At 41.3% G+C, this 21,950-nt stretch overlaps 1 protein-coding gene across 4 annotated transcripts in view; it reads left to right on the top strand.

The window, feature by feature from the left end:
- The window catches only part of KLHL22 (kelch like family member 22), a 19,335-nt gene extending 1,161 nt beyond the window's left edge, over positions 1 to 18,174 (top strand). The window contains exons 1-7 of one of the 4 annotated variants that reach the window (XM_026075032.1): positions 794 to 1,323; positions 9,541 to 9,810; positions 10,737 to 10,902; positions 12,208 to 12,926; positions 14,073 to 14,265; positions 15,708 to 15,941; positions 17,026 to 18,174. In XM_026075032.1, coding sequence (XP_025930817.1) covers positions 9,584 to 9,810; positions 10,737 to 10,902; positions 12,208 to 12,926; positions 14,073 to 14,265; positions 15,708 to 15,941; positions 17,026 to 17,403 — 1,917 coding nt within the window. In that variant the 5' untranslated portion in view covers positions 794 to 1,323; positions 9,541 to 9,583 and the 3' untranslated portion in view covers positions 17,404 to 18,174. Of the gene's footprint in view, positions 1 to 793; positions 1,379 to 9,540; positions 9,811 to 10,736; positions 10,903 to 12,207; positions 12,927 to 14,072; positions 14,266 to 15,707; positions 15,942 to 17,025 lie in introns of those variants that run through there. The other 3 variants (XM_026075033.1, XM_026075034.1, XM_026075035.1) reach the window with 3 other exon arrangements.
- The last annotated feature ends 3,776 nt before the right edge of the window (positions 18,175 to 21,950 follow it).

Below are 21,950 nucleotides of genomic sequence, written 5' to 3'. Positions count from 1 at the left end.
GTCGGCAAGGCCGGGCCGGCGAGGTGCGAGGCCAGGCCAGGCCAGGCCAGGCCGGTGAGGCGCGAGGCGAGGCGAGGCCAGACCAGGCCGCCCCGGCGAGGCCAGGCCGCCTTCGCAAGGCAGGGCCAGGCCCTGACGCCTGGGCGACGCTGGGCTGCCTCCCTCGGACCACAGGCGTCTGAGGCGGGATGAGCAAGGCTGAGGATGCCAGGTCTCATGCGCTGCCGGAGTGTTTTGGGAAGGGAAAGTAAAACCAGAAATCCACTCGAACTGTCTTTCCCTCTCTGTCAAAGGGTTTGTGTAGGTTCAAGCCGATTCTTTTAGGGATGTAATTCTAAATAACCCTCCCTTCCGGAGAAAAAATCATTCTATTTGCCTGATGTGGAAGTGTGCTAAGCTACAGGAAAAGCCATGGATCTCCATAGGAGAGAAACCAGTGTAGTGAATAGATGTTTGATACTGAAATCAGAGCTGGAACGCACTAGAAGGGCTATTTGCTCTCTTCCCCATCACTTAACTGTTGTATCTCACACAGAATTAATTACTTCTCTAACTTTTTTTTTCCTTCCGTGTACTTTAGACAATTAAAATGCATGATTTGATTTAAGCAGTTCAAAACACAAAGCAGGGTAAACTCTTGCTGACTGACTGAATCTCTGGAGATTCATAGAACATCTACCATGGGCTAATTTATAAGCTGTCAGTTTTGGCATAGTCATTATTTAGCCTGATCCTATGGAAGCTTTTCAAAAAAAAAAAAAAAAGTTTTTCATATTATGGAAAGACTTGCATAAGAAATAGATCTTTCAGGTTTTTGGGAGGCTTTGCTGAAAGTTCTTGGGATAATTAAATTGATTTTGTCAAAAAAACATATTCCCCACAGGTTTATGAGATCCATCCGGACGTAGAACTAAGCAGTGAGGACCACACTTTCCCCAGAGTCTGTCTGTGCCAGCTGGAGCCTCACAGATGGGCCACCTGTTTTAGGGTTTCAGGCAGGTACACCTTGCCTGAACATAACTGGGTAACACACTCTCCTTCAAGCATGAGCAGCAGCTCCAGCTCCTTCAGGACCAGAGCATGACCATTGAAAAAAATAAATAAATAAGATGAATATCCAGCAAGTCTTGTTTCCAGAATAGGAACTACAAAAGTAGCAATAGATAATCAAATTCTTAAGGAGATGATGAAGCCATATGAGAAAGCATTTTAGCACCATATTGAACTTTTGTTTATCTTATTACAACTTTTCTTTAGCAGCATTTGGCCACAGGCCACCTCCCATAATGTACCACAGAAAACTTTGCAGTTCTACAAATTTGGGTAAGTCGCAAGAAGGAAAGAAGTCAGTAATTCCTGGATGAGGCAAAATATTGAAGTAAGAAAGCTCATACTCTTTAGTTACACTCTTAAGTTTTTTGGGGGGGGGGGGTTGATTTTTTTTAACGATTTTTATATCTCTAAATATAGATACAGTTCATGGTAGTTTGGCCATAACATAAAAAAACTTTTGCCATATGAGATGTTTTACTCTCAATATATATTAGAAGCAGCTTGTAATAGGTTTGGAAAAAGACATCTGTTTACTTCTGAAAAGAATGAATGGCATAGGTTTGTGAAATAGCATAGCTTGCAGAAACTGTTTCCAAACCATGCCTTCAAGTTTCCTCCCCTACTTCAAGCATATACTACTGATGCTAAAATCAAGTGGCTTAGAAAATTCATCTCAGAGAAATGTGCTTCTGTATTTCCATTCTTAACTTACAGAAAGATGGTACATATTGACCTAGTGAAAGCATATCTCAGATCACAGAGTGTTCGAAACTAATGTTGAGATGTTACACAGTCCCAGCTGTCTTAGTTCCTTTCTTACTGTGGGGAGTTGAATCGAAAAGAATCATTTGGGTTAATTCCCACATATGTGGCAGGTTCCTGAAGCGAAATTTTATTTCAGGAAGAAGCATTTTCTTGCACATTTGTGAATGCATGGAGGGGTAATTCTGAAAGAAGCACTGCTAAGCAAAGCTTCTGTTTTTTCCTTCACCCCTCCTCTCTTCCCATTTTCTTCAAAAAGCACAGAACTGGCTTAAGCCTTGTCTACACACATGGTTTACTCAATTGTCCTCTGCTGCAACCAAACTTGCAAGTGCCTTCTTACGAATTATTATATAGTTGGTGAATTATTCTGGTATTTGCACTCCAATTAGAATGAACAAGTTTCACTTTTCAGTTTACATTTTTCATGGCATCACATCTGTTTTCTAAACTATTTTGGCAGTCACCCAGCTGCCTTCCCACTCTGCACAATCCCAGACTAGTTGATCTATTTGTTTGTGTGCCCTTTACCCTGTTAAAGTTCTGGTACATGGCCAGGTTCTGCCTATTTGTATTTGCAGGCCCCGAGGGTCAGCATAACTAGCATTTTGCTCTGATCTTGTATCTTGCCGCCTTGTCAGGCTTTCAGCTGAAGCCTGGCTTAGGTCTGAATTCTCTTTACACCCTGGGGAGAGGTGAAGGTGCAGAAAGCCTTAGGGCACATATCCCTCATTTCCTTCAATACACTCATGCTTCCAAGGATCTGATCTATTGGGATCACAGTCAGCATGCCAGACTGGTTGGTCTATAGTAGAAAAAGCTATAAAGATGGCTTACAAGAAAGAGGAAAGAGCTGCTATTGAGGGGCCTCAGCAAGCTTTAAGAATGGATCAACAGGAACCACATAAATTTCAACAACAGCAAAAGCAAACTGCCTGTATGTACAGACTGGGGACAAACCTAGCTAGAAATAAGCTTTGAATTAGAAGAGCCTGGGCAGTCGTCGTGGACAAGTTGAATGGGAGTCAGTAGTGCCACTTCCCTGCGGTGGAGACTAGCTTCATACTCAGATGTCTTAGGAAGATCATAGCCAGTAGGTCAAGGGAAGTGATTTTTTCCCCCTCTATTCAGCACTTATGAGCCCATATCTGGAGTACTCTGCCCAGCTTTGATATCTGTAGTAAAAGAAAAAACCTGCGAGTTCAGTGGAGATCCACCATATGGGGCAAGAACACATACAAGGAGATACGTGCAAGGTGAGGGAGCTGTGTTTGCTCAACCCAAAGAGAAGGCTGAGCAGGGATCCAGTTGCTGGTTTTAGCTGTCTAAGAGGTTATTGTAGAAGAGAGAGAGCCAGACTCTTCCTGGAGGTGCACAGCATAAGTTCAAGAGGTAATAGTTGTAAATTGCAGCAAAGGAAATTTAGCCAGGATAAAGAAGAAAATTTTCACACAATGTTTAAGCACTGAGAGAGTTTTCTGAATATCTCCAAGGATGGAGATTCTGCACTTGACTATATAAGGCTCTGAGCATCCTGACCTAATTTTGAAATTTGCCCTGCTTTGAGCAGGAGATTGGACTAGAGGCTTCCAAAGGTTCCTTCCAGCCAAAATTATTCCATGATTCTAAGAAAGCATGGGACCGCCACCAAGCTTGAACCACCTGTCCATTTGGCAATGAGCTAAGCAGGGTTTGGATACTAGACACCAGCAAGCTCAAGCCTGTATCGTGGGCACAGCTGATGCATGAGACAATGTCACAGTCTGCACAACACACCTCTTTGTACAGCGATGTAACTGACAGCCAGGAGCTCTTCTATACAAAAATGTTCAAGTTTCCATAGAAACTAATGTGGCTGCTCCCCACTGTTCCCAGCCGTTTCTCTACGGCAGAGCAGCAAGGCTGCCCAACTGTAGATGAAGACTAGTAAGCATCACTGTTTGACTTGGATGCTAGTGGTCGAGGGAGTGGATGCTTGTTTAGGTGTGTATCATACCATGCAATACCAGTAACAAAACTTCAGCATTCTAAGTTGTCTACAGTACATTTAAAGCACATGATCAGAGCACATCACAGCTCACGGGGTGTGAGGAGCAAAGGCTGAATATACCTATAATGGCCTCAGGATGCATCCAGCACATGTGCTCAGACCTAGGTGTTGGAAAGTACTCCCAAGTACAACACAGTCTTAAGGAAGCAGGCATGCAATAAGTATATACTGTAGATCATATGAATTCCCACTACCCAGAATATTCTTTACTGGAGCAGCGCACAAACATCTTGGTGTTACAATTACTCTGCACTCAAAAATTCATGTAGGACAGATACTGCGGTCTTCACGACCACACCTATTTTGTTATGCCTTCAACCTTTCCTTTCCCCATTTTAGTTGACCTACTCCATTCCCACATGCCATGTTCTTAAAAGGATGAGCATTTCAATGAGCCAAGAGTGAGGAAGCCTACCAGCCTCTCATTGTTTTGTTGTATGACTAAGACACAGTCCCTCCCCTCAACTCATCCTGTCCCAGTGCCACCCTCCTCAGTCTTAACAACCCACATATCTTCACCAGCCATGTCAGAATGCTATAAAGCCAAATATTCTCTCATTGAGCAGAGAGGGGACTTTGGTTAAAGCAAACAAACAAACCATTTTCATATACAGATAAGCAATTATTTTAACGGGACAATCAGGAAGTCTCACAAAGATTTGTACTTTTTTCACACAAGTATTCCGAAGAAGCATTTTGTGGTAATGGGAGTTGAATGCAAGACAATCACATGGAGCTATCAGCAAGCCACTGAGACACTTAACATCTGAAGTGTCCAAGGCTCACTACAAAAATGCTACGAGTGAAACATTGAACTTTGAACGTAGCCACAGGAAATAGGAGGAAATCTTAGATACAGAGAGAGTACATTCTCCTGCTTCCTAAATGGAATCCAGGCACAGAATAGTTCAGAAGATATCAGTCTATTGAATAAAAGCTGTCATGTCATGCTGGGTACCTCTGAGGGTTTGGGGGTTTCTGGCTTTTTTCCCTTGATTGAAGTGACCAAACAGTGTACATCTTCCTACATTAGCATTGCCTATAGAAGCACACATGCAGTAACTAATGTGACTTCATAAGTCAGCACCACCGCCTCCTCCTTCCTATCTAGTTTGTACTCGTTTGTAATTCCCTAAAATTGCTGTTAGTCAGTACATTAACCCATGACTGCTGAAAAACAAACGCCATCCAACGTAACTGTAGACAGCATCCCACTACTGTTGTAGAAGAACTGTGAACAGGAAAGGTTCCTCTTCTCTTCCACCTCAGGGTCTGTCCTGCAATTCAGCCCCTGAATCCCACTGTTAACAGCTGCCCAGCACTGATAAACTTGCACAAGAGGAAGAGAAGCGGAAATATTACTCAGATTTCTGAGAGGCTAGCTCAGGCATGGAGCAAGTTTCTCAATAAGAGAAGTAAAAGAATAGAGAGGTCTCAAGAACATCCTCCCTACAAACAAGGAGCTGATGGAAGAGAGAGGCTCAGGATAGCAGGAACTTTGCTGCATTGCTCATGGCACTCTGCATTTACACAAGCTGTAGGTTTCACCAACTTGGCCCTTCAGACTAGAACTTGTCCCCAACAGAACAAGGGCCTGCCTCCAGCTCCTGCACCTACAGGGACAGGTAGGCCAGCATATGACGACGGTCTCTGTAGCCCTTTAAAAAAAAAAAAAAAAAAACAGAGTTAGACCCACAGCCCTGAGAAACAAGATGCTGTGCTAACACTGATTTCCTTCCCTCTCCAGCAAAGTCATAGTCATCACGAGTTCAGAGAAGCACACAAAACTGTCAGCTCACCAGGCACACTGCACATAATCCAGAAAACCTGAACACTAAAAACACCTAGTTCTTCCTTCAAAGGAGGCACACAACACAACTCTTCTCCCCCCCCCCCCCCCCCCATACCCTTATTTCAACAACTGTTCTTCATAACTCCTAACACCTGCACGCCATCTCCAGCTGCCCCTTGTACAGCTATTATGCAGCCAAGGGCACTCAGTAATCAGCTGAGTGGATCTTGCTGGCCAACCCCCACAGGCCTGTAGAGGCCCTCTACTCTTCCTTGTCTTAAAGTTTTTTTCTACTAGCTTCTAAGGCTACATAAATAGGAGTTAAGAGTTTTTTCTTGGCTTTTGGATAAAAGAAGAGGACTTGCTACCTATGTCAGTCAGACATCACAGATGAATACTGTTAATGTCCACCTTTAATTCTATCAGTAGGCAGCAGTTCATTAAAATCAGAAGTGTTCATTTTTCCAGAGCACTGTATTACCACTGTTAAAACTATAACAATAGACATTTATACTTATGAGCCTTGAAGCCTGGTTTTGGAGGACAGGGAGGTATAAATAAAGGAATATAGGTTCTCTGAGTTGCCCCAGTGTAATTAAGGAACCTGTTGTATCCATGTACAAAAAGAGCTTCCTGAAGGCTGGCAAGTTTTAGACCACGTAAACTGTACCTGCTAAATAGTATTCCTCGCTTCCTCCACAGCAGCCTCAGTGTTCAACCTACACACCCTCAGCTGGTTAGCGGCCAATAGCTGTGGATGGCAAAATACTCACAGGTAGCTATAGAGTGGTGAATTCCCATACCATGATAGCACTGTGCTCCAAAAGTGTAAGGCAGCTCTCGTATTGATGTACAGCACTGCATGAGTGAACAGCCTGAGGACAGGCCAGTTCACCAGCGACAGCCAAGATACAATCCAGGATAGACGCTGAGAACAAGAAAAGACCTGCCAAAGTTCAGAAAATAGAGCTTAGCAAAATACCTGAAGGCTCAGCTGCTGACTAGCCAAAAATCAGCTGTGGAGGATGGTTCGGTTATAGTCCCAGCAGCTGTATTGTAGGATGACCACACTGGGCTCACCACAGATCTGCTGGAAGGACTACTTTGTTCAGCTATTGCTAACAGTTTACTGTTGTGGGATAACTCAAGTCCATATATAGTAGCCCTGACACTGAGATAAACACCCTGCAGGTCTCCAAGAAAGTCCCATTTGTGACTGAAAGCTCTTCGGATACTAATGCTCATACAGGCTTGGCAGTGCAGGCCTCAGCAGGCGGTGCTGCCTCATGTGCCCGCTGTGCAGAATAACTGAAGCAGAATAACTGAAGCAGCTCTTCAGTTCCATTCTCCTCCACATTGCTGGTACTCTGCTAGTGCAGCCATTAGCTGACACGGAGAAGCTCTTTGTGTTTTAGGATTAGCTGGTGTTTTTTTATATTGGAGGAGATTCCCCATTTTCAGGCATGGTCTCAGTAACCACTGCTAATTCACTGGTGGTATTGTTTGCATAACAAATAGTATTAACACAATATTGGACCAACGTATCACTTTTCAGTGAGGATCAGGTCCAGACACTGGTACATGGGGTATTCCCTTGCCATGATTATACCAATTTCCCACTCTATGCTGTATGCATATATATACACATATGGGTTGACTGTTACTGTCATATTGCCACTACTAGCGGTTCTGATAAGCTGGCAACCCACAGTTACATGTGTATTGTCTCTTAGTAGAGCAGTGGCATTACTGGAACGCTGATGCTGTCCCCATTGTCATGACTCTGCAGTTCTCTAAAGCGGAGCCACATCCCCTACAACACATTTCCTCACTAGCGTTTGTTGCAAGGATCCCAGGGCCAGTTTAGTTCTAATATGCCTCATTTTTTCTCTCCTCTAGCCTGTCTTCCACCATTGACTGCACTATATGACACAGTGTAAGACTGCATCAAAGGTCATGCTGTTTCCCCTACCCAGCTCCAGTCTTTTAATTCAGAAAGCAATTCCCTTGTTACATTTACTTCTGCTTTTTGATGCAATGATTGTACTCCTGTAGAGATCTCTTTTGATATAACTCTCTAAGTTGCCATAAAGGTGCAACCTTTTTTAGAGCAAACTCTGTTAATGTGGTTTGTCTGAATGTGGTCCTCATTTGGACCATATCTCACCCCACTTTGTTCTTGCTACATTTATTCTCTTTTTGAGTGAAATGGGAAATTTCTGATCAAGATCTAGTAACACTAAATCCTTCGCTTGCCTTTCTTACAGTATTATCTCCATTGTCTCAATCCATCACTTTTGGTATTATCCTGGATCAAAACAAACGATACAGTAGTCGCTTGTCTGTTTCTTCAGTCATCTGATTTCTAGGAAAAGCATCTACCTGTCACAGAGAATAATCCATTACTCATCTCTTCAGCTGGTGATGGATAGTTTCACTGAATAATCTACCTGAATGTGCTCCCTAGAAGGTTGTCTCAGCAGAGTTCCTCTTCCAAGCTCGTTGTCTTGGTTTTGCATGGAAAAGAGCAGACAACTATTAATATGCTTTTTCAAAAATTTTTTCCATCCCATAAACCATGCAATGCCACGTAGCTTTCTTTTGCTTTGGACAGTGTAAGGTAAATTCCTGCAGGCAGTACAATAAACATGTTTTCATATTTCTTGGTGTCATCCAGACAGCTCCTTCCTCACTGGCCATACACTGAATACCTTGCAGTACTTCGAGAGATTTCCAATGCTGCATTCACTATCCATGGCTGGCACAGTTAAACAATGGTCCCATTTCTTCATTGTTTGTTTGGATTTGCTGGATTTGTTCTGCTTTTGCTTCTCTGACTGCTGATAACCCCTTGTGACTATTGCTTGTGTCACTAAGCTATTTCCCGGGGCACAGGAGGAGAGGTTATTATAATTGCATCTTAAGCAGCCATATCAGCTAAGTTATTTCCTTTTGCTAATGCTTTTTTTTTTATGTGCTCTGACAACTGGATAGATTCTATCAGATCTAACTGCTACAACTTCTCATATTCTTCAAATGCAATAGGAAAGGGTAAACTACAGGATGAGAGGAATCATGAGATTTTGAGACCATTGACATGAAACACAGTGACTTCCAGCTAGCTCCTGACAGGTATTTCCCCATATGCCGTAGGGACCTTCCTATCGTGTCAAGGGCAGCAGTGGAAAAAGGTATGGGATAGCCAGCTCCAATGCCAACACTGGAGGAGCTACTGCCATGCAGGAAATCACAGTGAAATAAAAAGCAGTTGTGCATGCTAGCTTGAAGTAGTCACAATAAAGAAATTTCAAAGCCTACAGTTTCATACAGTATCTTATAGAATGACAGATGGAAATGTGCTCAATTAGGGAAAAATGAAAAAGCAAAGGTGAGAAGAGATGAGAGCTTTGAGATACTGCGGTAAGTTATTAAGAGAAAAATTGAAGGTGCAGTTTATATTGCAGCAAAGTTATCTAAGGATATTAGGCAACTTGAAATTTAGCAAAAATTATTTCAGCTTTGTCCTTTGTTACAAATGATGCAGAAATGCAATGGAAACAAGGGGTTCTTGCTGTGATTTGGGAAGTGAAACTCTTGCCCAGATAAAACTATCCCCACATGCTACATATGCTGACTCTTGGACTGAAAAACCAAGAGTCAGAATACTTTTTTGAAATACCAAGTTCTGCCCGTTTGGTATATTGATGTTTGCCTGTCCATTTCCAGTATCGTCATTCAGAATAATTTCTCTGGGGTAGAACTGCGTTTAATGTCTCTCCATTGTACTGAAGAGTTGGTTTGATTTATTTGCTGTGACAGGCGGGTCAGAGGACCGTTCATGAAGCCAAAGGCACAAACCTTTGCTGATTCTGTTGTCTCACAGATTTCATTCTGCTGCAGCTGGTGGCTGAGCATTTCTGCCTGGGATGGCGGAGGATCAGGAGCTGACTCAGCCACACAAAGCTCAGCTCGAGCCCTCCCTTCAGCAGCGCACCAGCAACACATACCGCAGTGCAGAGCACTCGCAGGCCTTGCTCAGTGGCTTGGTATCTCTCCGAGACAGCAGCATCCTCTTCGATGTAGTTCTGGTAGTGGAAGAGAAACCTATTGAAGCTCATCGCATACTTCTAGCTGCATCCTGTGACTATTTCAGGTACGCTCCAGTAACAAGCAAGTAACAAGCATGTGTCTGAATGTTACTCAAAACTGCAACATCCAAATCTTCTGTCTTAGTACATCAATGTAAATTTAGACCCAGAAGATAGAGCTGGATGCATTTCACAATTTTAAGTAGGGTCTTATTCATCTTTCTTTTATGTCTCTGCAAAAATAAAGCTCTTGTTACACTGAGCTTACCTCTGCTAAATTCACAGCCTGCGGTGCTTGGAGGCATATAAAGAGGAGAGGCTATCTTAACAGGTGTCTTCTGCACAAATGCACTCTGGGTGGCTTTTAACATATCCTTAGCGTTGTAAGACTTCACTGATTCTGGTGGTCATTTCATACTACACAAAAAGTCACTGGAGCTGGGACTGGGTCACCCCCTCTGTTACGTGCCTGTTGTGGGGCTTTCTCTTTGCTGATCCAGGCACTCCTTCGGTCACTGACTAGCAGTTTCTTGAACTGACTTTACTTTCATTGAGCAAACAAACAAATCCAAAGGCAATCCAGGCAAACTGTTAACAGTCTACAACTTCTAACTGGAGGAAGAACTGTTCTAGCTTAGAAAAAATTCCTACAGTCCCAGGTTCCTCTGTTTTTCTCTCCTCCACCCCCCAAGTATCTGTCTCTATTCATTGACTATCCCTATGAACGGGGTTTGCATTTAAGTCCTTCTGCCGGGAATCACATCTTTCAGATGGCTCCTACTGTTTTCTACAGAATGAAGACTGCTACTTTCTTAGATCCTAAAGGCCTATACTCTTGTATCATTGGTTTAGAGAAGTGCTAATCCTATAAAACTCTCTAGGTTTTTTTTCTTTCTGAATATTTTGGATGTTCCCCGGACAACATAAGAAAAGCAACTGAATATAGCTTTAATTTGAACCTTCCATAGCATGTACCATTGTCTTTTTTCAGAGGAATGTTTGCAGGAGGACTGAGAGAGATGGAACAGGATGAAGTTCGTATCCATGGCATCTCCTACAATGCAATGTGTAAAATCCTGAACTTCATTTACACTTCTGAGCTGGAACTCAGTGTGAACAGTGTTCAAGAAACCTTAGCTGCAGCCTGTCAGCTTCAGGTGAGGCACTGGGAGATGTGAGAAAAAAGAAGCAAGAAACAAAAGCCAGAATGAAAGAAAAAAGATGGATATCTGGTGGGTGGAGGGTTAGGGGGTGAATGAAACTATTAGAAGAGGCTTTTCCAAGTACATAAATGGCTCTGATGAGAAGAATGTCTTTTGGATGCTGTATCCACTGGAACGAGCTATGGAAGGGCAGGAAAAATGAATGAGTGGCTGTACATCTCATTCATGCCAGTGGTTTTATTACTTATAAACCTTTACTATTTCATCTAGAGAACTATTTTATATAGCACTTACTTCCTCTGACCTGCTTTTGAAAGCTTCCCTAGGATGGAATACCTCTGGCCTATGGTAAAGGACAGGGATTGCTGCTCAGAAATTGTTGCACTGCTCAAACTTCCCAAAATCTTCCACTGACTTGTGTTTGCAGGCACATAACCTCCCTTGGCCCCATCACTACAGGGTATCCTATACCACGGTTTCTGCACTAAGTGCAGAGTTCTTCTTGTGCCTTCCAACAGGTGGGGGTTTTTTCTATCTAATTTTCCCTGCAGCTAATGATGGCACAGGCTTTGGTACTAAATCATAAACTTTCTGGGTGGTTTGTTTGGTTGATCTTCACACATTTAGCAACAGTTTGTTAGTAGAGGGACTCCTGGACAGCAGTTATTTCTCTATTTGCCAGTAGTCCCTCCTGCCAGATACAACTTCAAATTGTACTCAGAAAACAACACTAAATATTAATTTTCCTTTCAAATGGCTTCCTACGCACTTGAGTGGTGCAGTCTAGCATGAATCTAGCGTGATTCTGTTATATACATATATATAGTCTTTGACAGACTACATCTATAGTGCTCTGAAAGAACAACTCATGGAGCGGCTGTAAACCTGACTTTCTCCACATCCTTCATGCCTTCCGTTTATATGACTGCGTCCTAGACAGCCTGCACCTTGGTGGCATGCTAACAAGCCAAGCAGCCTGGTTGTCCAGTGCTCCATGTCCCCTGGAAGACAGATTACTGCTGCACCTGAAGCCAAACTCGTAGGCTTGCAGTATAGAAAACAGTATGGCTAGAAGATCTATATTATATTCATCTACAAACCCATATTGGATTGGTATTTTTCTCTTGAGAAAGGTACATTGGGTACAAGTGACCACAGTGGTCAGATTCTGTGAGGAGAGCAGTCTTCTTGGGAGCAACTTTCTTACGGTCTTCTCAGGCTTGCACTCCGTGCTTCTGTGACCTGTCTCTCGAGTGTAAGGCAAGTAGTCTCTGAAGTAATGAATCTTCTCTCTTGCAGATTCCAGAAGTCATTAAGTTCTGTTGTGATTTTCTCATGTCCTGGGTAGATGAAGAGAACATCCTGGATGTCTATAGATTAGCTGACCATTATGACTTGAGACATTTGAGTGATCAGCTGGACTCCTATATTTTGAAAAACTTTGTAGCTTTCTCAAAGACGCAAATGTACCGGCAGCTACCCTTCCAGAAGGTCTACTCTCTTCTCAGCAGCAACCGGTTGGAGGTTAACTATGAGAATGAGGTTTATGAAGGGGCACTTCTTTATCATTATTCTCCAGAGCAACTGGAGACAGATCAAGTCTCCCTGATGGAGCCCCCTAAGCTACTTGAGACAGTTCGTTTTCCTCTGATGGAACCCCAGATCCTGCAAAGGCTTCATGACAAATTAAGTCCATGTCCTTTAAAAGATAAAGTAGCAGATGCGCTAATGTACCACAAGAATGAATGTCTTCAGCCAATGCTTCAGAGCTCCCAGACACAGCTGAGATCAGAGTTCCAGTGTGTAGTGGGATTTGGAGGGATGCATTCTACTCCATCCATAGTCCTCAGTGACCAAGCCAAGTATCTGAACCCCTTACTGGGAGAGTGGAGGCACTTTACAGCTCCACTAGCCCCCCGAATGTCCAACCAGGGGATTGCTGTTCTCAATAATTTTGTGTATTTAATTGGAGGAGACAACAATGTACGTGGTTTTCGAGCAGAGTCAAGGTGTTGGAGGTAAGACAAAGATAATTCTGCTACTATTTTTATTACCAGCCTGTTGCCCTTCTCTGAGTCAGTAAGCCACTAGCAGTCTGCACACTTGCTGGCCAAGAGATTAGGAACTGAACAGAGGCCTCACTGAAAAAACACAAGAAATAAAGAAATTAGCCTCATAGTAACAGGAAGTTTCCAGCTGTGTTTATGGGACAAAGCCAAGCCTGATGGAGTAGAAGCAGCTATTCATATTACATTCATTCATTACATTATTGCATCCAGTCATTACATTACATTCGTATTACATACGCTACCTTGTCTACCTTGTTGGAGGGGGAAGTACTAAAAGTGTGGGTTGCAGTAATAACTAGGATTTTCTAGAAGTTCTCTGTGTGTAGTTCTGGTCCCAATAGGAAGGGATCTAGCTGATTTTAAATAAAATGCTATTATTAGTTGACTGTTGTGAATTTGTGTGCACAGTAGCAGCATTCCAGGGTCTGCTTAAGTTCTGCTGTGCCAGGGAGAAGAGCACGGGGAAGGACCAGTTTTAGATCTTAATGCCCATTACATTGCAAACAGATATAAACCCTTTTGTCTTTGTAATGTGGTCATTTTTACTAGTTTTAGCTGAGCTACCCTTATTTTATAGCATGAATAGTCTGATTACACTTCCAGAAGTTGTGACCAGTTTTCTCTGTAACTAAAATTTTTAGACTAAATAGATGTTTTGAATGGCAAATTAATAATGAGGTTCTGTTTGAGCAGATATTTGGGGAAAAGAATGAAAGAAGCCACAAAATATTTATGCCTCTCTTGGCCCCTTTAAGATCCAGATGCAGTCTTTGTGGTATTTTCAGACAGTTGTACCTTGTAGAATGGCTTTGTATAAGCAGAGATTTTGATATATAACCTGACAGCAGTGCATAAGATCATGGAAAAAACTAGGCTTTTACAGCATGATAATATCTGCTAAAATACATCTTCTAAAAATAGAATAAAATACCTTTACTAGTAATAAAATGCTGACAAGGCCAAATTTCACTCCAGTTACAGCTGAGCTGAATTTCAGCCAAAGACAGTGTAGTAACCCAAATCTGTGGTACTGTCTTGTACTCCAGCAATGATTCTGCGGATACATGAATAACTTTGAGCCTATTCCTTTGCAAGGTATGACCCACGACACAACAGATGGTTCCAGATCCGGTCGCTACAGCAAGAGCACGCTGACCTCAGTGTTTGTGTTGTGGGCGACTATATATACGCTGTCGCCGGGCGAGATTACCACGAAGACCTGAGGGAAGTGGAGAGGTATGACCCTAAAAGCAACACTTGGGAATATGTGACACCTCTGAAGAAGGAGGTAAGGAGTGCATTAGCCACACACACCAATACACTTCCCCAATACCTGATGTCATCTCTTTTAGATGCTTTTCTCATGTGTAGCTTTCCATTTGCTGATATTCAAATAGGAAACAGTAGCCTCTGTATGTGGCATAAACAAATATCAAGAAAGGAGAATAATGTATATAATTTCCATTTTGAGATTAAATGCTTATTTTCTTGTTTTCTTGTTGTTTTCCCCTGCAAACCTTTGTTGTATTCACTTTTAAAACATTTATAATCAAACACACAGCCACCAGGAAGTTCCCTTTTCTTCTAGAGCAGGTAAAATATGTGTGAAAAATTAGAAAATAGGACAAGTTTCTCACTCACAATCCTGACAACAAACCTCAGTCCTGATCAGAAGAGATCACTCCCTAGTGAGAAGGTTTCTATAGACTGCTTAATTCTTGGACACAGAACAGTGACTGTGTAATAAGTTCTGATGGCAATAGCTTATATGACGCAGCAGCACATCTCAGTCAACTAAAGTGAGACCATTACTCATTTGAAATATATCACTGAGCAGCTATCCTATGACATCAGTACCATTTGTCCTTCTAACACAGCAATTGCCAGACTAGCAGTCATGACCCCAGGAGCCAGGAAATGGTGTAGTGACAAGGGAATTGGGCTTATGAGTGGAAAAGTTTGTTCCAGGAATTTTGCTAAAAAAGGCAAGAATTTCTGTTCTTAGATTAAAAGCATTGCAAAAGGAGGAAGATATAAACAAACAACTGCTTGGTGAATCTTGGTTAGGGAAGAAAACTAAGATTCTAATTAATCTTTCAAGAAACTATGCTGACTTCTACTACACCTTTTAAAAGCTTTGTGGCAAGTCACCAGCACAAAAGAATATCTGTGATTTCATAATGCTTCTCATTGAGAATCTCAAGACACCTTAAAAACATAAATATTATTGCCATTTTACATAATGGATGCAGAGGCAGAAGAGGATAAACAGCTTACACGAGGTCACAAATAATAAATGTGTGTCAGTGCTGGGAATAAAAACAGCTTTAAGATCCAATTGAGTGCTACTAAGCAGGCTGTCTTGCCGTCCTGATAACATTGTCAATGCCTGTATAGTACTTTCATCTCCAACAGAAAGGCTTCCAAGCAGAGAAAAGGGAGAAAAGAAACAGTATGAACAATATCCTGATTAAGGAACAATAATGAATGAGAACCCAGTGCAGTTCTGGAAGTTTTGAAAATTTTTGTGTATTTCATTCAGAACTTAAGCCTCACACTTACAGCATAATCACCTAGAAAGGAATTGTCCATAAGAAGATCCTCCCAGATGTTGGTATCTGAGTAATTCATGAAGAATGTCACTCCCTTAATGACTATGCCAGTCTTTAAAACTGGGAGAAATACATCAGTCCAGCCCTTAACCTCTTGCTTTCCCATGTGATGGTGCAGGTGTATGCACATGCTGGAGCAGCACTGGATGGGAAGATGTATATTACCTGTGGGAGGAGAGGAGAAGACTATTTGAAGGAGCTACAATGTTACGACCCAAAGACCGACCGCTGGGACGTTTTAGCAGATGGTCCAGTCAGACGTGCTTGGCATGGGATGGCTGCTCTTCTAGGAAAGCTCTACGTGATTGGAGGAAGCAACAATGATTCTGGCTACAGAAGGGATGTTCACCAGGTGAAAGCATGTTATACCTGTTTCTTTCTTCCAAGAGTCTGTTCCTTGTGGATGCTTGCACTCTGACGTAATGTCTTCCTCCCACTAAGTATGCATATAAAACTGCCTGCCCAGCAACACCTTACTGCACCAGCTCTCCTCCACTTAACCGAAGAACTTGCAGTGATTTATCTACTGCTGTCTGTCTTGCATGCAATGTCTAACCCACACAGCATTAAAGCTCTAGCACTTCGGTTTCCTATCATTTTTAAAACATCTTTGAAGAATAACGTTGACCGGAAATAATATACCCCAATAAGTAGCACGTCAACTGAATTTACTTTAAATTGTCTTCTCACTTGCATTTTTTCCTAATTTAAGGACTTTTGAATTAGCGGTGTGTAATTCTAGGACAGAAGTTGTTAAGGATAGGTTGAGAATGGCAATGAATAGATTGGACAGCAATTTTATAATGCAGTTAAATCCACAGTGCCAGATAGTAAGTGACGTCTGGAGAGAAGCTTCTTGTGACTTATTCCAGCCTCTAGAACTGCTAGAGATGTGGAAAGAAGACACAAAAAGTAACTGCTTTTATAAAGTCAATGAAGATGGCAGAATTAAATCTAGCTGAAAGTATCTGAATGATTAAAAAGGTGCTTACAAATAAATGGAGTTAGCTAAGTAAATACCCAATAGAATCTAAAACTTCCCCACATATGCTGCAGAGACAGCCTACCAGATTTGGTGTAGCACAGCCTTCTCCGTATGTTCCAGCACATTTTTTCCTAATGCAAACAGATGCACTGTGTCTGAGCTCATATTAGCATCTGTCCCCAGCTCTTTCACTTTTGTGTACATTTTTGAATGACATACAGCTGTTACCACAGCAGCAGTGTCAGAAGTTGTGATTCAGTGTTATGTGGCAACTATGCAGCGTTTCCACTGAGCAGTGGACTTCTGCGTACTGATGTGCTCTCTCCATTATCAACGCCCTCTCAAAAGACTGATGACATTGCCAGACTATGTAAATAGTTTGTGATATGACCAGTCTGTCTATCACTGAGATACAAGTTGCTTTGTAGCTAATCTCTTTCTTGTTTTACAGGTTGCCTGCTATAGGCCAAGCACTGATCAGTGGACAAACGTATGTCCACTTCCTGCAGGACATGGAGAGCCAGGTATTGCTGTCTTAGACAACAGGATCTACGTCTTGGGAGGCAGATCTCACAACAGAGGGATCCGCATGGACTACGTCCACATTTATGATGCAGAGAGAGACTGCTGGGAGGAAGGTCCCCAGCTGGAGGATGATATTTCCGGGATGGCTGCCTGCGTCCTCACTTTGCCCAGGGCTATTTTAATGGACACAGAAAAATGGTACTCAGAATGGCATGCAGACCACCAGCAGAATCACCTTGACTTTCCATCGGAAGTTATGAGTGTGTCAGACTGGGAGGAATTTGACAGTTCAAGTGAAGATTAGAAAATTTTAATATTTATTTTTTGCCAGCAGATGAGGAAATTAAGGCTTGGATAAAATATTTAGAGATTTTATATGTCTTTCTTATTATAAACATAAATCAGCATTTAAAGGTTTGAAAAATGAGTGTTCTGCACAAAATGCTATTCACAGTCAATATCTGCCCATCTGCAAGTGTTCTGCACAAAATGCCACTTACAGTCAATATCTGCCCATCTGCCAGAAAGCAGCATTATTAAAGTAACCACAGAACTGCCTTTTTTCCCTGTTAAATAATAGAAGTTCTTTTCCTTTGAAGGAGACTTTTCTCAACCTTCAGCATGGACAGAAATAAAGGTACAGAAGGCTCAGCTTGACTAGCTTCTTTCCTTCCAGCTTTTAGCTTGAAATAGCTTTTCCAAGTGTTTTCTTTCTTTTTTGGTAATAAAACCTCCTAGCCAGCTTAACACAGGAAGACAAGACCTAGTGTCTCCCTCCTGTGCCAGGTGTCAGACAGCTTGATCGGTTATTCAGCAAAATTGAACATACAGAAGCAGGAACAGTAGCAAGAAAGTCTGAACCTTCATCTCATCTGGGCATGCAGCCATCCTCCTAACTGGGTTAGAGCCTGTGATCCGACACCCACTCCTGAACTTCTATACTGCAGCTTCTGTCAACACAGTGGAAAGAAGATTTCTCTGTACAGAGTATGGCCATCTCATCATTCAACTGTCAGACACATTTGTTCACAAGCATAAATTAATAAATCCTTGTCAGAACCTTTTTTCTTTTTAACTACTGTCTCGGTTTTATTAACCATGATGTGGAATCTAAATGTTGGTGAGCTTAATTAGATCCTATATTACTATATTAATATCAGTGAAGTTATACCAGCTTGGGAAATGGCCCGATTTTTTTATTCTTTTATTATATGCTTTAGAAAGGCATAAAGAGAGCAGAGATTGGTTTACCACAGCATAAGAAAAAAAGTAACAAGGAGATAACTAGAGATATTGAAGATTATACTGATCCAAGACCCTGTGATAGCTAAACTAATGCCAGGAAAATAACACTGTACCACTACAGCTCAGAACGAYACTGCACAGTAAAGCCTTCCTTCATTAAAATAATTGGCTGCTGACTACCATCTTGCTTGGCATTAGTTTAGAAGCTGATTTAAATCTGAACCAGTGTGACATCTGAACAGTATGGGATCCTTCCTCTTGGATGGGCAGGAAGTAATCAGTGCCACCAGAAAATCATGACAGAATAGCTATAGCTCTTATTAAATTCTACAGCAATAACAAGGCTGCAGTAAAAGGGCAAAAACAAAGTGGCAATCAGAATGATGCACTATAGTTAATTATCATCACATCATGACAAAGTGGCTTTGCACATTGACCTGCTACTATAGAGAAATGGAAGAAGTTCCTAGATATTAATACCACTTAGGGAAATTTTGCTTACGGAAACAAAGATGATTTCAAAATAGATCTAGTTGACTCTAAATGAGTGGACTGGGCTTCTGAAAAAGATTCAGGAGGATTTGCGCAGTTCTTTTAATAAGTTGAACAGCTTTTTCTCGACAAGAGGGAGTTCTTGGATTTTTTTTTTCCTCCAGCACTGTTAGTTTTCACCTCCATCTCTGCACCATTGCCAATTGGCAGATAAAGCAAAAGACCTGGTAAATGCAGAAACCCTACATATAAGCTTCTTCAGGAAGTCCTTTTTGATAACAAACTGAACTGCACATGGAGTCTGCAAATAGCCTTTGTTACACTGCAATATTGGAGACTGAGGAGTATTCATATTTTGCCTACAAAAATGTTTTTAGTATGAAGGAATTAAACATAGCTCTCAAATGTCAGGTGAGATCTCTCTGACCTGGACATCACTTGACCCCCTCTTTCCAGACTGCATGTGTTCCAGTGGCAATTTGTTTTGTCTGCAAACTGTGAGCATGGCATTCAAGGCTTTCGGTGGTGCAGGTTATATTCTAAACTCAACTGTTCTAACTAAACCCAGATATCTAGCTGAAGTCTAATTGTACCACTTGCAGTGCATTTTACATTTTAACTAGCAGTTCTAGAAAGACCAGTGATACCCTGCAAGTGAAAATGTTTTCTAGACTCTTTCACGATAACAAAAATGTAATGATTCTTTGTCTGGCTTCTATTTCCTTTTCCTATATATACCACTAGAGGGTATTATAAACTATTGCAAATAACCAAGATGATAGGTTAATTTTTGGATTACATGGGAGAATATAAGATATTTGTGAGTAATTATTAAGCTAAAGAAACATCTTGTGATAACTCATGTTTTTATTTTTTCCAACTTCTTCCTATCACTCCTTCAGTGTTTGAATACTGATTGTAGATATTTTCAGGTGATCCCCATTTTTCCTATCCACTAGTCAGTATATGCAATTTTGTGATTGCATTATTTATTAAATGTTGCAGCTGGATGCTGTGCAAAGCAAATCAATATAAGGCTTAGAATGTAGTTATGAGGAAATGACTTTTTCTTAAAGCAGATCATATACCTTAGAGAGAAGTGTTATACTATTTTTTCTATTTTTTTTCAGTCACTGATAAAATACAGCTAAATTACATCAACTAAACATAAGAGCAGGTATTATACATTTTGATTTGGCAAAAATAAAACTTCAGTTGCTTTCACCTCAATAATTTGTCTTCATCTGGGGTGTAATGCGACTGTCCAAAGTTATAGTATGTACTACCTTACGTGCATATATTTTGTTTAGGTAGAAAACAGAGAAGTTTAGCTTAGCTCAAACCAACCTAATCATTTAGCAGTAGCTTGCTTTAGTCTAACAGAGGGAAATTACAGGAGAGACTACGCATTGATATGGTGAGCCATGATTACTATTGATGGCTTTTCCTATCAAGGATGATGCTTCAGGAACCTTGCCTCATGAGCCCAGTGAAACATTGTATTATCTTAAGATGCACTCATAGGGATTTTAGGCTGATTCTCTTTTTTTATAAAACCTCTGTCTCCTAAATATGTCAGTCTTGCACCTTACAGTAAGAAGCATTCTTTTTTTTACACTGAGTCCTCTAAGACAGTAGTATAGCATAAGACATTGAGGACAGATGGACAATGAATTAAGAAAGCTTTAAAATATTTGTGGTCTGTAAGAGAATAGCCACACAATTCTTCCAGAACTAAGTGATCAAAAATACAAACGCTTAAAACTGCTGATACATTAGAAAGTCCAGAAGAATAATAACTAGGTTTCTTGATGATCTATCTTCCTATTTCCTGCCAGCACAGAGGTAAAGCTGTATAGGCATATTTGTTAGATTTGTAATTAGTGGACTTATATACTGAACTATTTCAGGCTTCTACATTTGGAGAAGTGATTGTAATTGCCTCAGTTTTTCTTTCATAATTGCTTTCACTACTATATTTCTTCTCCAGCCACCTACTTCCAAATCCACCATATCCTTTCCCATTTCTTCTTGGTTTAGATTAGGGTTGTTAATTTTGCCGTGGAAGCACAACCTGTACTGGATCTGAAACAAATATGGAGTCTCATTCTATACCCTTGATAGAAGTTTACTCCTCCTTACTTAGAATCCAGCCACATGTACAATTTATTTGTCATTCAGCACAACTGATGGGGGCAGAAGGTTCTGGCGAAAGGAGGAAGCAGCAGCTGGGCATGGGGAAAGAGGGACAGGAACCTTCTCAAGGGAATATTCTGCCAACTGAGTTTTTATTTCATCAGCAGCTGATGCACTTAAGAGATCCCCACCTCCTCAGTGGTGCTGCAGCAACTATTTGACCATGCTCTGAGAGGGTGGAAGCCGCCAGTGGGTGAGACAAAGAGCATAAACCTATTTATATATAATAAAAAGGAAAAGTGGTTCCATTAAACAGTCCTAAAAATCCATACATTTCTCCACTCTTCCTAGACGAAGAGTAGTTATAGGGATGTAACACATCTAAGATCATTGCCTGTGGTCTAGGAAGCTGATGCCCAGTCTTATCAAGTAATATTAATGATCTTGAACAAGTCACTTTTTTCTCTTAGTGTAAATAGAAGATGGGATCCCTTACCTAGAAGATCTGGTCTGGTTCAACTACAGCTACTGAAACTGAAGCAGGAATTACCTGAAGGGTACATGCAGCCTGCAAGAATGTAGGAGGTCAGAACAGATAATTGTGACAGCTTCTTCCAAACTGAAAACCTCTCTACATTTCAGAATCTTCTCTGGATGAAAAGGCATGTATTTTTTTACTGATTCTGCTGCTAACTTGTGTTTTTTTGTAATTATTTTAAAATGTTGTTTGGTATGTTTTTGCAAATTGAAGTACTATCTTTCAATCTCTACATTTTGGCTGTGGCCACACAGAAAATGATCCAAACCCATTCAAATGATAGAACAAAATACAACAATCTTCATAATTTACTGTAGCCTGTCTACATGTGTTTAAAATTGGCTCTGATTGACAGATATGAGCACTTAAAGCAGTAGGAGTGCACCAGAGGTATAGCTACTAGGTAAGTCTCCCTAGAAAAGGAAGAATACATAGATGTA

The sequence above is a fragment of the Apteryx rowi genome, unplaced genomic scaffold (assembly GCF_003343035.1).
Source record: "Apteryx rowi isolate R43461 unplaced genomic scaffold, aptRow1 scaffold_40, whole genome shotgun sequence".
NCBI lineage: Eukaryota > Metazoa > Chordata > Aves > Apterygiformes > Apterygidae > Apteryx > Apteryx rowi.
This window is presented reverse-complemented; position numbering and strand designations above follow the sequence as displayed.